This window comes from Solenopsis invicta, chromosome 1 (assembly GCF_016802725.1).
Source record: "Solenopsis invicta isolate M01_SB chromosome 1, UNIL_Sinv_3.0, whole genome shotgun sequence".
NCBI lineage: Eukaryota > Metazoa > Arthropoda > Insecta > Hymenoptera > Formicidae > Solenopsis > Solenopsis invicta.
The window spans coordinates 13,534,380-13,547,747 of NC_052664.1; the positions used below are offsets into that span (position 1 = coordinate 13,534,380).

Sequence of the window (13,368 nt, forward strand, 5' to 3'; positions counted from 1 at the left end):
ATTTCTCTCATTCCACCCGTGTCTCCTTGATTTTTTCTTCCGCTTTAAATCGTCCCTGTTGTTCGGTCAATTAACGTTGCTACAAGATTGATTGATGAGGTATTCTTTCATGTTAACTTTGTTTTATCAAGATTAACAAGATATATTTTTAATTTAACTAATTTCTGGTTAGTACAAACACACACACGTATAAATGCAAATCCAAGTTAAATTTTTACGATTAATTGCACGTTTTTATCTTTTGCGTATTTAAATTTTGTTGTCACTAATATTTGTCTAATTATTTTGGTTTCTATTTTCATTAGTTTGATTTTACTTATACTTTTTTGTGTAACATCTTAATATTTTGTATCATCACATACGTCTTTCGCACACTCCTCACATTTCAGGCGCTGAAAAGAACATAATTCCCCTTATCGTGTCTCTTAATCGGAGTTTTACATGTCGCCGATAACGAGACTTTGCGAGGTGTGCGCACCTTGAGGAAACGTTGATTTTTGTCGACTGTGAGAGAAGATCAGAAGCAGGACAGATCACGCACTTGTGAGATTTGTATGAAAAATAGCGAACTATATTATATTTTAGGGTTTCATGCATTTTTTCTTGTTTCTAAACAAAATTTCAATTTATTGACGAAGATAAATTGGTAAATGTTACATAAAAATGTCATATACGGATAAATAATAATTTATTATGTCACTGTATTTGTATTTTCGTTATTCTTCTGATAAACTGTTCAAATCCTAAATCTTTATTAAAATATTTACTAAATCATTTTTCTCTAATATGTAATACTCCCATCATCTACATCACTCTTCATTCATTTTAATCTGTCTCTAAAAAAATGCAATCGCCTTTGAGTGAAACCATCGTCAGGATCTGCAGACAAAATGTTAGAACCTTATTAGCCTTTCTTTCTCTCTACTTCGTGTGGATTAGCACATTGTTGCCCCAGACTCTTCAATTGTTTGTCTTCCGGTACACACGCGCATTTCTTGAGCACCCTTATATCTCGCCGTCACCATTGTCGTGCAAACGTTACACGGCCGGCACTGTTAAGAACGGCGACAGAAATGGGGAGCGTTCACCCGCATACAAATTGATCCTTTTTGCTGGCGGGCTCGCGCGTCCTTAGCGGCACCTACGGCCGCGTCTCCCTCACAATCCACCGAAAAACCGGCCCGGACACACGGCTACAAGGGGGTTGTCGCGTTTTGTGGAAACAATCAGCAGGTTGTCGCGAAACAAGGATATGAATGCATAAGCAGCGCAGTTAACACGGTTGCATGCCGTGTTCACCGGCTCTTTTTTTGTTTCGGACCCTCCCTCAAAGGGCGCCGCTTTTGTGCCCGAGTCCGACCGTGCGAGGAGACAGAGGGAATGAGGATCGAAAAGACGAAGGACGAGAAACGTAGGTCCTCGCGACGATATATACGATCGATGTCGTCGCATGGCAAAATCTTTTTCTCTTATTGTTTCTCGAACTCCTCGCCAGGCATGATGCTCTGCATTGATCGCTCCTCGAAAGAGGAATCTCTTTCTCTCTCTCTCTCTCTCTCTCTTTCTGGCAAAGAAAAATTCCAAACTTCTTTCTGATCAAAGGGCCTTTATCCTGAATTCTTATCTTTTAAATGCCTTTGTTTATATTGTCGATGATACTTTATTATTGCTTATGTCATTAATATTAGATACCACATCATTAAAATGCTAATAAATTACTATAAAACGTACAAAGAACAGCGTATAGAGATATATCATTAAAAAAAACCTAAATTTTTTTGTATCTTTTACAAATTTTAAAGGCACTAGAAATTCCTAAATTTATACTTACATGCGATCTAAGGATGCATAAATTTGTGAGTTCTTGAATGAAAATTTAAATAAAAGTAATATTTGCTAATTTTCAAAGGTTAATGAAGATAAGCCGAATAGAATCCGAAACTTTTATATGCAATTTGCGGAATACCAAGTCTTGAATTTTTCAAATAAGAGAATAAGTTAAAAATCTGATTCGGTCTGTTTAAACCGTTTGAACTTAACGATCTCAACGAAAGATTTCTTTTGCCACGCCGTTTCTCCCATACTCCTAACAGCGGTTCTCACTTGGAACATGTCTTGGAACTCTACACGGAGAACCACGCCTCTTAATCTCCCCTTGTAGACATTGATAAAAAGCCCGTGCGATCGGTGCATATGCCAGTTTGCAAACAACAAACGCGAGAGTGCACGGCGTCGTCGAGACCGGCGTCGTTTTCGCAGGGCGTCTTCGACGTTTGCTTCTTATCGGATCAAGTATGAGGAAAGGGTAGATTACGCAGGTACACGTTGAGAAAAGTTAACGAGGCCTGGGGCGGACACGCCTCAGACGATCAGCGATTAGTCACTGAGAAGTATCGAAGAGAGCGTACTGATTTGTTTGGTGCAACAGTGACAAATGCGTCTCGCCCATGAGAAACGAGAAACGCAAGAAAGTCTTCGTTGATACAGTTCGCTAAATCGTAGTTTGATCTGAGAGTTCAACATAATAAAACTCTAAATAATAATTATATTTTTGTGTGCTGCTGCCTGTGTAGTGCAAGCTAATAATTACGAAGCAAAATTCTCAGTAACAAACCTTATATTACATGTAGAAAACAAAAAATATACACACACGATATGAGGAGTAATATACGCTGTGCGTAACACATAAAATAATATCTAGGCATTAAATGAAAATTGCGTACTTACGTAACTGAGAACTAAAGAAATAAGAGAAAGTAAATGGAAACATAGAGAAAATGTATGACATTTCTGTTATCATTTATATCATACTTAAATGCATACATTATATTCACATGAAATAGTTTAAACATATTAAGTTAAAAATAAAAGTTGTGAATGAGCGACACCGAAAGTACACATGATATATTGTACTAAAAGAATTATTTTGCATCAACGCGCATTTATTAAAAACACAGTAAGTACTTATTAAAAAATTAATTAGAAATAATTTTTAGAATCTCATAGAAGCGATACGTTGCAAAAAGCTGCGTTAATGCTTAATGTAACGGATTGGATAGTTTTGTTAGTAACCGAATCTAATTTCGTTTTGTTTCTTATCGCTATTGTAAATTATTATATTTCGTAACTTTCTTAATCACGGTGAAATTTCAGCACTGAAGCGTCGCGAGTCGCAAGACCTGTCGCAAATTGAGAAAGAGAAATGCTTCTTTTTCCTCCGCAATGCGAAAGCATTAATGAGTTCTTATTATTCAAGTTACGGAGATTCGTTAGATTTTGTCTAGTACAAGAAAATGTCCGTCATTATTTTCTCGTTAGTTCTTTGAAATTATCTTTCTTATGTTATGCAGCGAGTACGTAAATAATCAACCTCTATTATAATACTATATATTGAACAATCACTACTTCGACAATGGTTACGGGAATAACAGAATGTACTTTCTATGCGAAAGAGTTATTCTATTAATCTTTCTTATTATGAAAGTACGTGCGTTAAGTTTAAGCTTACTTGATTCTCCACACCCTATACGGACTTATAAAATTGCAGGATAATAAAAAGATTTAAAATTTATTTATACTACGCGTTGTGTTTTGCGTCACAGTCGCGCGATCAGAAACAGTTATAAAGATAGGATTAAAGTTCTCTGAGACGAACACGATAAAAATTTGCAAGTCCTGGTCGTGCAATTAAGCGATGTTGTCGACGGCGCCCCAGTCTTTTGAGTTCGGGTTAATTCCGCCATTCGAACGGTACGTCTAGAACCGGTTCGCAGTCTCGTAATCCGTACGTCTCCACATTTCTGACGAAGTCAGCGCTACGCAACCCTTTGTGATTTACAAATGTAACATATCAGAAACATGTTTATTATTCTGTACGAAGTAAAGAAAGTTTTAAGTACCGAATGTTCATTAAAGTAACGGGAAATTTTTATGCGTGTTATTGTTAGACTGGAGGTATGTTAGTATATTAAGTCGATTTCCTCTGTTCTCCTACGGGTTTCGGTTCGTATCGGTTTGCGGAAATGCGTGGACTTGCACACGCGATGTGTTACGATCGCTGTTATCCGAGCAACACTCTGAGGTCTCCCACGTCTTTCTCGTTGGCAGACAGCGTGGTACCGCGACGACCGAGGAGAATCGCGCCGCGCAGGGCGGAGAGAAGCACATAACGCTACAACGAGGCGACACGATCGAGTGCCTCTCGTCACCGATGGCTCGTGGTCGTCGGGTATCGATCCAGTATCGTAATTAACAGGGACGATCTGAAGAGGCGACCTTAACGAGACATCCGCAGTCAAATTGCCGCCGCGCGCGCGGTTCAACGTCATTTGTTTAAGTTGATCTTTGCTTGTCGCATCCGAATAAGGCAACTCGTGTTCGCCACTCCACGGGGAGTGCGAAAGAACAAAGAGGGAACCAAGTATATGTATGTGTGTGCGCATGTGTGTGTGTGTGTGTGAGTGCCGGGATGATCTCTCTGGATGAGATCGCGACGAAAAGGAGGGAACGGAGACGAGAGGAAAAAAGAGGAACGAACAGGCGAGCAGACACCTGCTGTTAGCTGCATTGTCTTCCTCTCTTTTTCGATCTTTGCCCCTTCTTTCTTCGCTTTCATCCCCTCGTCTTTCTCTTCTTCGTTCTTCTTATTTTTCCCTTGCCATCTTCTAGTGCGATACACTCTGTCGAAGGTAGTCCATAAACGAGCGATGACACAACACTACCGGTCTAGAAAACGAGTGAATATTTTTTTTCATAGCTACACGCTTTTTTGAAATTAAGGGATGGAGATCGACTATAAAAAGGACAATTTGATTCCAATACTGATTAAATTAATGAGAACCGGGATACGTGATAAAAACATGGGATTAAACGTTTAATTTCAAAGAACATTTTTAACCTTTTGTTCATACGAAATAAATTAAATTAATAATTTTAATTAATTATAGAAGCAGATAATTTTTGCAGAACTAATATTTGATATCGTCAGCTATGATTAACATAAATGTTTATTGTCTAAAAATGAAGCGGTACAAGTTTACCACCTAATTAACTGGAATTATACTTAAAGCAAATTGACTTAATTAATAGTTTGTCCGAGGCGCGGACACGTTTACGATTCTTTCACGTTATTCATCAAAGCGCAATGTACGACATGCAATGCATATTACGTGATAGAGGATGCATACATAGCATTATTCAGGCGCATATAAATATCGTTGTGAGGGTACTTTAGAAACACGTGCTACGAGCACACCAATCGGCGTAACTCATTTTAGTGGTTGATAGTTATTGATTTACACGCGTAACTCGCGAAACACACTTCAGATGTGCTAATGAAAATAACAGAGATTTCAACGCGGGATGATTTATACTGATTGTCTTCTGTGTCTCATCTCGCTTAATATTCATATAAAAAAGTGTAATCGCATTTTCAACGAGCATTTAATTTCACATGTGACTGTTTAAATCTTTGTCACCTCAGGCACTTGAAACATTTCTTTCTGTCTAAAATATACAACGTATGGCAGTAAGGCTCATGAGAGTACAGCTATACTGAGAAAAAAGTTGTCAACTCAACTAAATTTTTCAACCTGATTACACTTTCTTTAGTTCAAGTGTTTATATATTTAGCAATACGTAAAATACTTCAACTTCAGTTAAATTTCAAGTATTTTATCAATTTCACTGTTTTATGTATCACATACTTGAATTTCACTTGAACTTGAATTGAAGTTCGAGTATTTTACGTATTTAAGTTGATTAAATTTTTTTAGTTCAAGTTTATATATTTAAGTTAAATGTAGAAAAAATACTTGAACCAAAGAAATTTAATCAAATTGAAAAAAGTAGTTAAATTGAAAACTTTTTTTTTATCGTTATATGGTAAGAAAAGGAAGTGAAGAAAACATTGGTAAATAAAGCTCGCGGCACTATTTCTTCTTTTTTTTTAATGTAAAAAGAGACCAAGCATAAGAAATTTGCTAGAAGATTAGAGAGTTGCCTTTATCAAACGCACAGTGAGCAAACGCGTTGCTCTTAGCATCATGCGCTACTTTTCCACTGATTGCCACTTTTCTCATTTCAGACACTCATGACAACTTTAATACCGGACATGTGACTTGCACGGTGAAGAAGGGAGAGCGATGGCAGCGGCGGAAACAGTTCTCCGAAGTTCCTCCGATCTTCTCCCTATTCGTGACAATCAACGAGCCCACGAAGCAGAAGAGGGAATCTTCACTCAGGTCACCTTGACAAAGCCTACGGGTTCGTGAAGGGCATGAAAGCTCATCATGTTCAACCACCGATACGGGCCACGAGCGCTGTTGACCTGCAACTTCCTCGGCATCACATTCTTTCTATTAATCGTCGCCGGTAGCTGCGATGCGTTAATTCAACCGAGTTCTACAGATGTCAATTCAACTGAATTCGTCAAAGCGAAAGGTGAGTTTTATAGCTACTTCTTCCATTCGGAGAAGTTGCGAAAGCGGAATTACGATCGATTTGAAAATCATTTTCGATACTGAATATAAATCGTAATCTTTTGCTTTCATACATAAAATTGGAATAAATATAATAGGGCAATATTTTTCAACGATAAAAGCTAGTACATTATAAAATATTTGAATACGATTAAACATAACAGTCATACATTTTTTAATCGTTCTCATCGTCAGTTTTATAACGACTATTGATCTTATCATTGAAAATTACGACATATATTTGTTCCACATTTACAATTGTTACAATTATTAGTTTAAATACTAAATCATAGGTATTATTATAAGTATTATACTTATTTATTATATAATTATTTACTTTCTCTTTTTTTCATAACGTATAAAATGTTCATGTTTGAAGTGACAAGTCTCACTGGAACATGAGCATAATAAAAGAGACAGCAATCTTGCGAGCATCAGTGTATCTAGCATTGGGGGAGTAACATAATTTATTAGCGCATAAGAGCACGTATCGTTGCTGCGAGTCAGCTTTTTAACCGGCATAAACGTACTCCGTTCTTCTTAACGGAGAACCCTTGGTCGTAGATCATCGGGGCCGTCTAGAAAAGTAGAAAGCGAAGCGGTGCGCCAGACTGGTTCGGCGTGGGCGTCGCGTGGCCGAGAGTCCCTTTTACTCGTAGTACCTGAAAAGTACCGTTTCCTCTCCTATTTGAGGAAGAAGGTGGAAAAGGAGGGAATGACGAAACTCACGCTTATGAAAATATTACCTTTTACTATTCGTCCCTGATCGAGGGCGTCTAGCGTCGCGCATGACCGTGTAAGTGCATCTGCGAGTAATTGATTGGGAGTATAGTGTATACGCGCTCTTGGGCACGTGGTCCGCAAGAGTGTGACCCATATAAAGTGCGACGTTTACATCGGTGTTGATGACCGCCGCAAGACAGTCACGTTTATTATCGCATTGGTACATATCTGTTATCAACTGTCTCGACGTGCGGTTCGAATGGACCACATGCGCGGTTCACGGAAGTTGCGGTGCGGTCTGCAGCTGATTCCTCGACATTCCGTGAGATTTATTAGGTGTCAACATAAATTATATATTTTAAAATTATAATAGTGTTTTACACAAACACAATTACATGCTTTTAATATCTTATCGATTTGTAAATAATTAATAAAACGATCAAATGAATATTAAAAGACAATACATATCTTTTAAAGATCTAGTTAATATATTTCATCAAATATTCACTTGCATTATTTAAAAATTATATAGATGTAATAACTTAAATAATAATAGTTATCAATAATAAACATAAATTGTGAAAACATAATATAATTTTTCGTACTTTAATTTTTTGAACGCAACAAACAGCTGCTTTATTAGCATCGTAAACACAGGCAGGTGCTTATTCCAAGCACAGAATTTCTTTTGTTAGATTTTGTTGGAATCGCTAAAGAGCGGAACGACACCGACTTCACCCTATATTTTTGATTTATTACATACTTTATGAAAATGCAGACACTTTTGGAACCAATCGTCATTTTCTTCAGTAATGTTTTATTGGTCAATGAACAATAAATACGAATCATTTGAAAGGTATAATTTATAATCTGTTCGAAAACGTTTCAAATTTTATCGAAAATATATACAGGGTGTCCTGTATATATTGACTTCGCGTGACACCCAGCATTAATAGCAGATACTTGAGATCATTTTGAGACGAAAATTCTAGTATCAAAATGTCGAGGCTACAATAGTTTACAAACGAGAAGGATTAAAAATTGGCAAATCAAACTGTCCGAAATTCGCGCACTTAGGTATGGGATCGTAAAGAGACATACAAAATCATTATAAAAAATATTTAGGAACACCTTCACTACTGTGCAATGTGCCATTCCTGAACGGAATTTTGTACAGTTTTATTTGCCAACTTTAAACCCTTCTCATTTAAAAACTACTGTAGCTTCGACATCTTGATATTAGGATTTTCGTCGGAATGATCTCAGGAATCTGCCATTAAGGAACATCTCGCGAAGACTAGAACACCACGTATATTCAGTAGATCCATCCGAATACTTTCCCATAACACTATTACCAACAATCTTTACGTAAATGTTTAGTGGCATGATGAAATCAAATCTTGCAGCAAATTCTTCGAAAAGTACGCAACTTTTACGGGCGGCTTTTAGGACGCCATTCGAGTAGCGCTCTGAAACGAATTGGTATGATCAGCGGGAAGATTGTTAGAATGTCTTTCCATTAGCACAATAACCGGAGCGTGGAGGCTGCGCATTATGCAGCTGAAAAGTGCAGTTTGTCCAGCGCGTTTGGACTGCCACCCAGAATTCGTTGCGGACACCGCCAGGAGATACCGCCTAAAGTGGCCTCCATAAAGGTTTCCATTAAAGTGATAAGCCCTGAGTCGATCTCTTTCTATCCATTAAGCAGGAATAAAACCTCTGCTATGTTACGCTCTCAGCCTCTATTTCGTTGGAAGAAAGAGATAGAAAGAGTGGGAGAAAACAGATGAACAACAAATCGAGAAGAAGAAAGAGAAAAAGAGAAACGACACACAGATTGGTGAGAGAGAAGGATTTACCTTGAAGGGATTATGGAGCCGCAGTAAATTAATCGACCGTCTTTATCGCTCTCGGCTTTTAAGGTATATCGCGTTTCGAAATAAAGCGTCTATTAAGAGGCGAGTGCAGCTCTGATAATCCGCCGCGTAAAGACGCAAGGATATTATTTACGCAAGAGAATAAAGGGAGATGTCGGGGAGACGTCTACTAAAAAATCGAATTCCTCTGAAAAATCAATTGTCCCCTTGACACAGCAATTTCAGAATTCATCTTATGACGTGTTTCGACTTTGATCATGCCGACTTTCGCGCAAGACTGACTTTTCTGACACTCATTACAGAGCTCATCAATTTCCGCCAGACCTCGATAATCACTCGGCGTGACTTGTATTATTTGAAATTTGCGATTACTAGATGTATTTTATACTATTTACATTATTTTATTTAGTTCAATAACCATCAGAATTATATTTCAAAGGATGCTTTAAATTTTTAATATTAAAAGCTCCTTTTCTCTGAAATGTGTTATCATAAAACGGAATAAATAAAATTAAAATAATTAATATTCAAAGAATTATTCTACGTTGAAATGTTTCGTGATTTTTAAAAGCTTTTATATTATTGCATTTTACTAAATATGTTAAGTTAGTAAAGAATAATAACAAAAGTTATAAACATGAATTAGATAAATATCATCACATGTTCACACAGAATGTAGGAGATCTCAGTTCGAATCTTATAAGTGAGATGATATTTTTTTTCAATAAATAATCAAGAAATATTCTTCAATAAATCTTTCAACAAATTCTTTACAGTGTTTCAAGATTCTTATATGTACTTAAAATTTGGTATTGTTAAAAATTTGCTAAACAATTTAAATTGTAATTTTGTGTATTCTGGCTTTAATTAAGGACTGCATTTCAAGATCGATGAATAAGATGGAGCGCAGTTTACATAAAAAGTTCAAACAAAAATTATTATTATCCTGAAAAAAGTTACTAAATTTTAATAAATATTTGTTTAAATAATTGCAATGAAATAATTACTAAATGTAAATAAGTGTTTATTTAGTACAAAAATCACTAATTTAATTCAACTTTTTTATCACTTTTTTTATTGAGTATATTTATGTACCATCAGTATAGGCATCGTCTATTAAGATCCGCTGCAGACCGATATTGACTTTTCCCATCTTTACGTTTATTATTAATTAAATTTAGTATATTTTGTAGTTCTTAAAGTCAATGCTTATTTTTTAAGTGAAAGAACATTTAATTAACACCGTAATCGAATTCGTAAATAAACATGCGTCAAAAGATCGACAAGGTTCTTGATCATGCAACGTAGTCAATTATTGCCCCAAGTCCTTTATATTTATATCTTCAGTTTCAAGAATAATCAACGAGCAACGAGAAGTTTTATTATATCCTCTGGCCATGAAATAACAGTGTCCTACTTCATTCACCTTTGCGTATCGACCTAATCTTCAAATCTCGAAGAATTTTTATCCCTTTGGCCAGACTCTTTGATACCGGTGGGCATCGGTATCGTCCTTTTGATCGATCGTCTTAATTATTACGATGTTTCTTCTTGGGTGGCTAGGAAATTCCGTTTTCTCTTCCATTGCTTCTATCAGGTTTCTTCACCTTAGTCAGATCCTTCGGCAGATTGTATCATCCAGTGTATCCAGCGGCAATAAGAGGCAAGTAACGAGATGGTCACAGAGCAGGAAGAGAGATTATCGAAGCATAAGCCTGAGAAAGCATTCATCGAAGCAGAAACGAGATACCGCGCGGTGCGTAATACCGTTTTCTCGTTCGACTTATCGTCGACGACGACGACGTATCAACGACGACGACGTATTTGTGCGCGCAAGGACCAGACAGGGACATCTGGAAGGCATGCCTTAATTGACCGCTTGGAATATCGACGAGATCCCAGAGACGGATTGAGACGTCAGATTTCCGAGGGACGTTCGCATTTTTTGCCCGCCAATGAAATATAACCGCTCAATATGCTCGGTGAATTTATTTATGTACTCGGTAATTGCGTCATTGGATCCAACCAGAATCGAAATGCCACCACGTGTTTATCTCCTACTGAACAAATCCCTTTCGGTATAGCCTTCCAAAATTATTGATGTATGTTGGATATTTGACCATTTATTTGATTTATATTCTTTTTATACATTTTTTATTTCCTTTTTTATATGATACTTAATTAAATCCCATTTATATTTCCGCCTAAAATTTGATAGGACGTAATTTTTCTTGCAATCTTCACAGTTTTAAACGACTTTAGATGTAAGTAAAGGTTACCAATTAATATTATTTATAGTTTGTAGCGAAAAGAGAACTGCTTGCTTTTAAAGAATGTCTTTATTCGGAGACTCTCCTCTGCCTAACAGTTTGCATCGTGAGAAAATAAATGAAAAAATGCGCACAGGAGTTCAATAATAATTTATAATAATTTATGCGCCTAAACGCTCTAAACGATAATGATTGATTTAGCATAAATAACGCGTTTGTTTGAAAAAGGAAATTTGACGTAAATAGTCGCTATTTTATAATTAATAAAATATATCTAAGGCATTAATAATTTATAGTCAGAAATAGATACATATAATCCTTCTGTGAAATATTCTATTTCTTACGGTCAAAAAGAAATATTTAATTTTAAGATATTAAAATGCCTTATTTCTGTCTATTTTTTAAATTCTTAAAAATGTTTTAGTTTTAAACAACGTTTAGATGTAAAACGTTTAAAGCTATTAAGCTGTTAAAGATTTCAGCCTTAAATGTTTTAGTGTTTTAAATCTAAACACCGTTTGAAATTAAAACATTTGTAAGTATTAAACAATATAAATATTTAAAAAACAAAAATAGAAGTAAAACATTTTGATATCTTAATATTAAACATTCCTTTTTTAGCATTTTCACAAATATTATACAAGATACATACTGAATATTTGCTCTATATGAATTCCTTTTTCGAGACCTCATTATTATTAGCACATATTTTAAACCTATCAAAACAGTTGATTGGATTAGAATAAGCAATGAACACGTGGCTATTGTACAAGCGCGCGGCTCTGCGATTGCGATTCAATTGAAGCAACATTCCAGAGAGAGATTGCAGACGCAGTATAACAGATGAACCGATTCTTATTAATCATTTTTGCTCGGCGTCTCTCGCAATCTGCCTGGCGGGCATTTTGCGGGCTCGTGCGACAATCCTGAGGTGAAACCGGGTAACAGGTGGCCTCACAGGTGCGTACTCGTCGACTTAACGGCCTCGCATTCGTTTCACCAACGTGACCGGGCCGAACTCGTATCGTACGTGATATGAATGCACTCTATCGAAGGTTAATCAAGAGTTTTGGATACACGATGACGCGCTTGATCGCGAATGCGACGACAATGGACGCCGTCGGTATGATCGAGGTGAGATATCTGAATACCGCACAAATGGAGCTGTCAACGTTTTTTCTTAAGCTGCACATTGTATGCCGAATCAGAGAGACTTAAGGTTGCAGTTGTCGATTGACGTGATGACACGCGAAAATGCGACGACGAAGAGTACTGTCTTGGATTTTGTGTATGACATTGCGGCGTCATTATTTGGAATGAGAGTGTGATATCGGTGAGATGCTCGATGTGACGATGCAGAGAATATATCTAATTTGTATCTTAAATATATATAAAACAAAATGCATTATTGATATGATTACGTAGTATACATTTTTTCTGTTCTGAAAAATAATTGATAATGTTATATTAAATATAGTTATAAAAGCCAATCACGCTATTATTGGACAGATTGTATATACAAGTTCGAATTAAGTATTGAAATTATTGCATTCGATAAGGAATTTCTCAGATTTACGATTTTTGTGACTAATATTTCAAAAACTCTTGATTTACACTCAATTCTTACTGTATTTATTTTCGATATCTGTAAACTAAAAAAAATGGTTGAAAAACTGAAATATAGTCTGATACGTTCCACTAAACATTGAGTTGATTTAATTAATTAACTGTCTAAATATTTCATTTTTTCCACAAATTTTTTTCTTAATGTACTAGATATGTGCAAATTAATCATTTACGAGATTGAATTGAATCTTTGATTCAAAATTGAATTGAATTAAATTTCAAGTGTTTACATTAATCTAATCTCGAATTGAAGCTCTTCAAATTCATACAAATTATAATGCTATTCAAAGTAATTGTACTTAGCGTACTTGCTGCATTACAAAAATACTCGTATAATAGAACAATTTCAAGTTTTGTTCTAATTTTTGTAAAATTATGATGCATACCTATGAA

The 13,368-nt window shown here is 36.0% G+C and overlaps 1 protein-coding gene across 1 annotated transcript in view; it reads left to right on the plus strand.

Moving 5' to 3' along the window:
- Nucleotides 1–13,368, plus strand: part of LOC105193397 (epidermal growth factor receptor) — a 62,370-nt gene that overhangs the window by 33,860 nt on the left and 15,142 nt on the right. The window contains 1 exon segment of the mRNA XM_026134936.2: nt 6,086–6,441. Coding sequence (XP_025990721.2) covers nt 6,291–6,441 — 151 coding nt within the window. The 5' untranslated portion in view covers nt 6,086–6,290.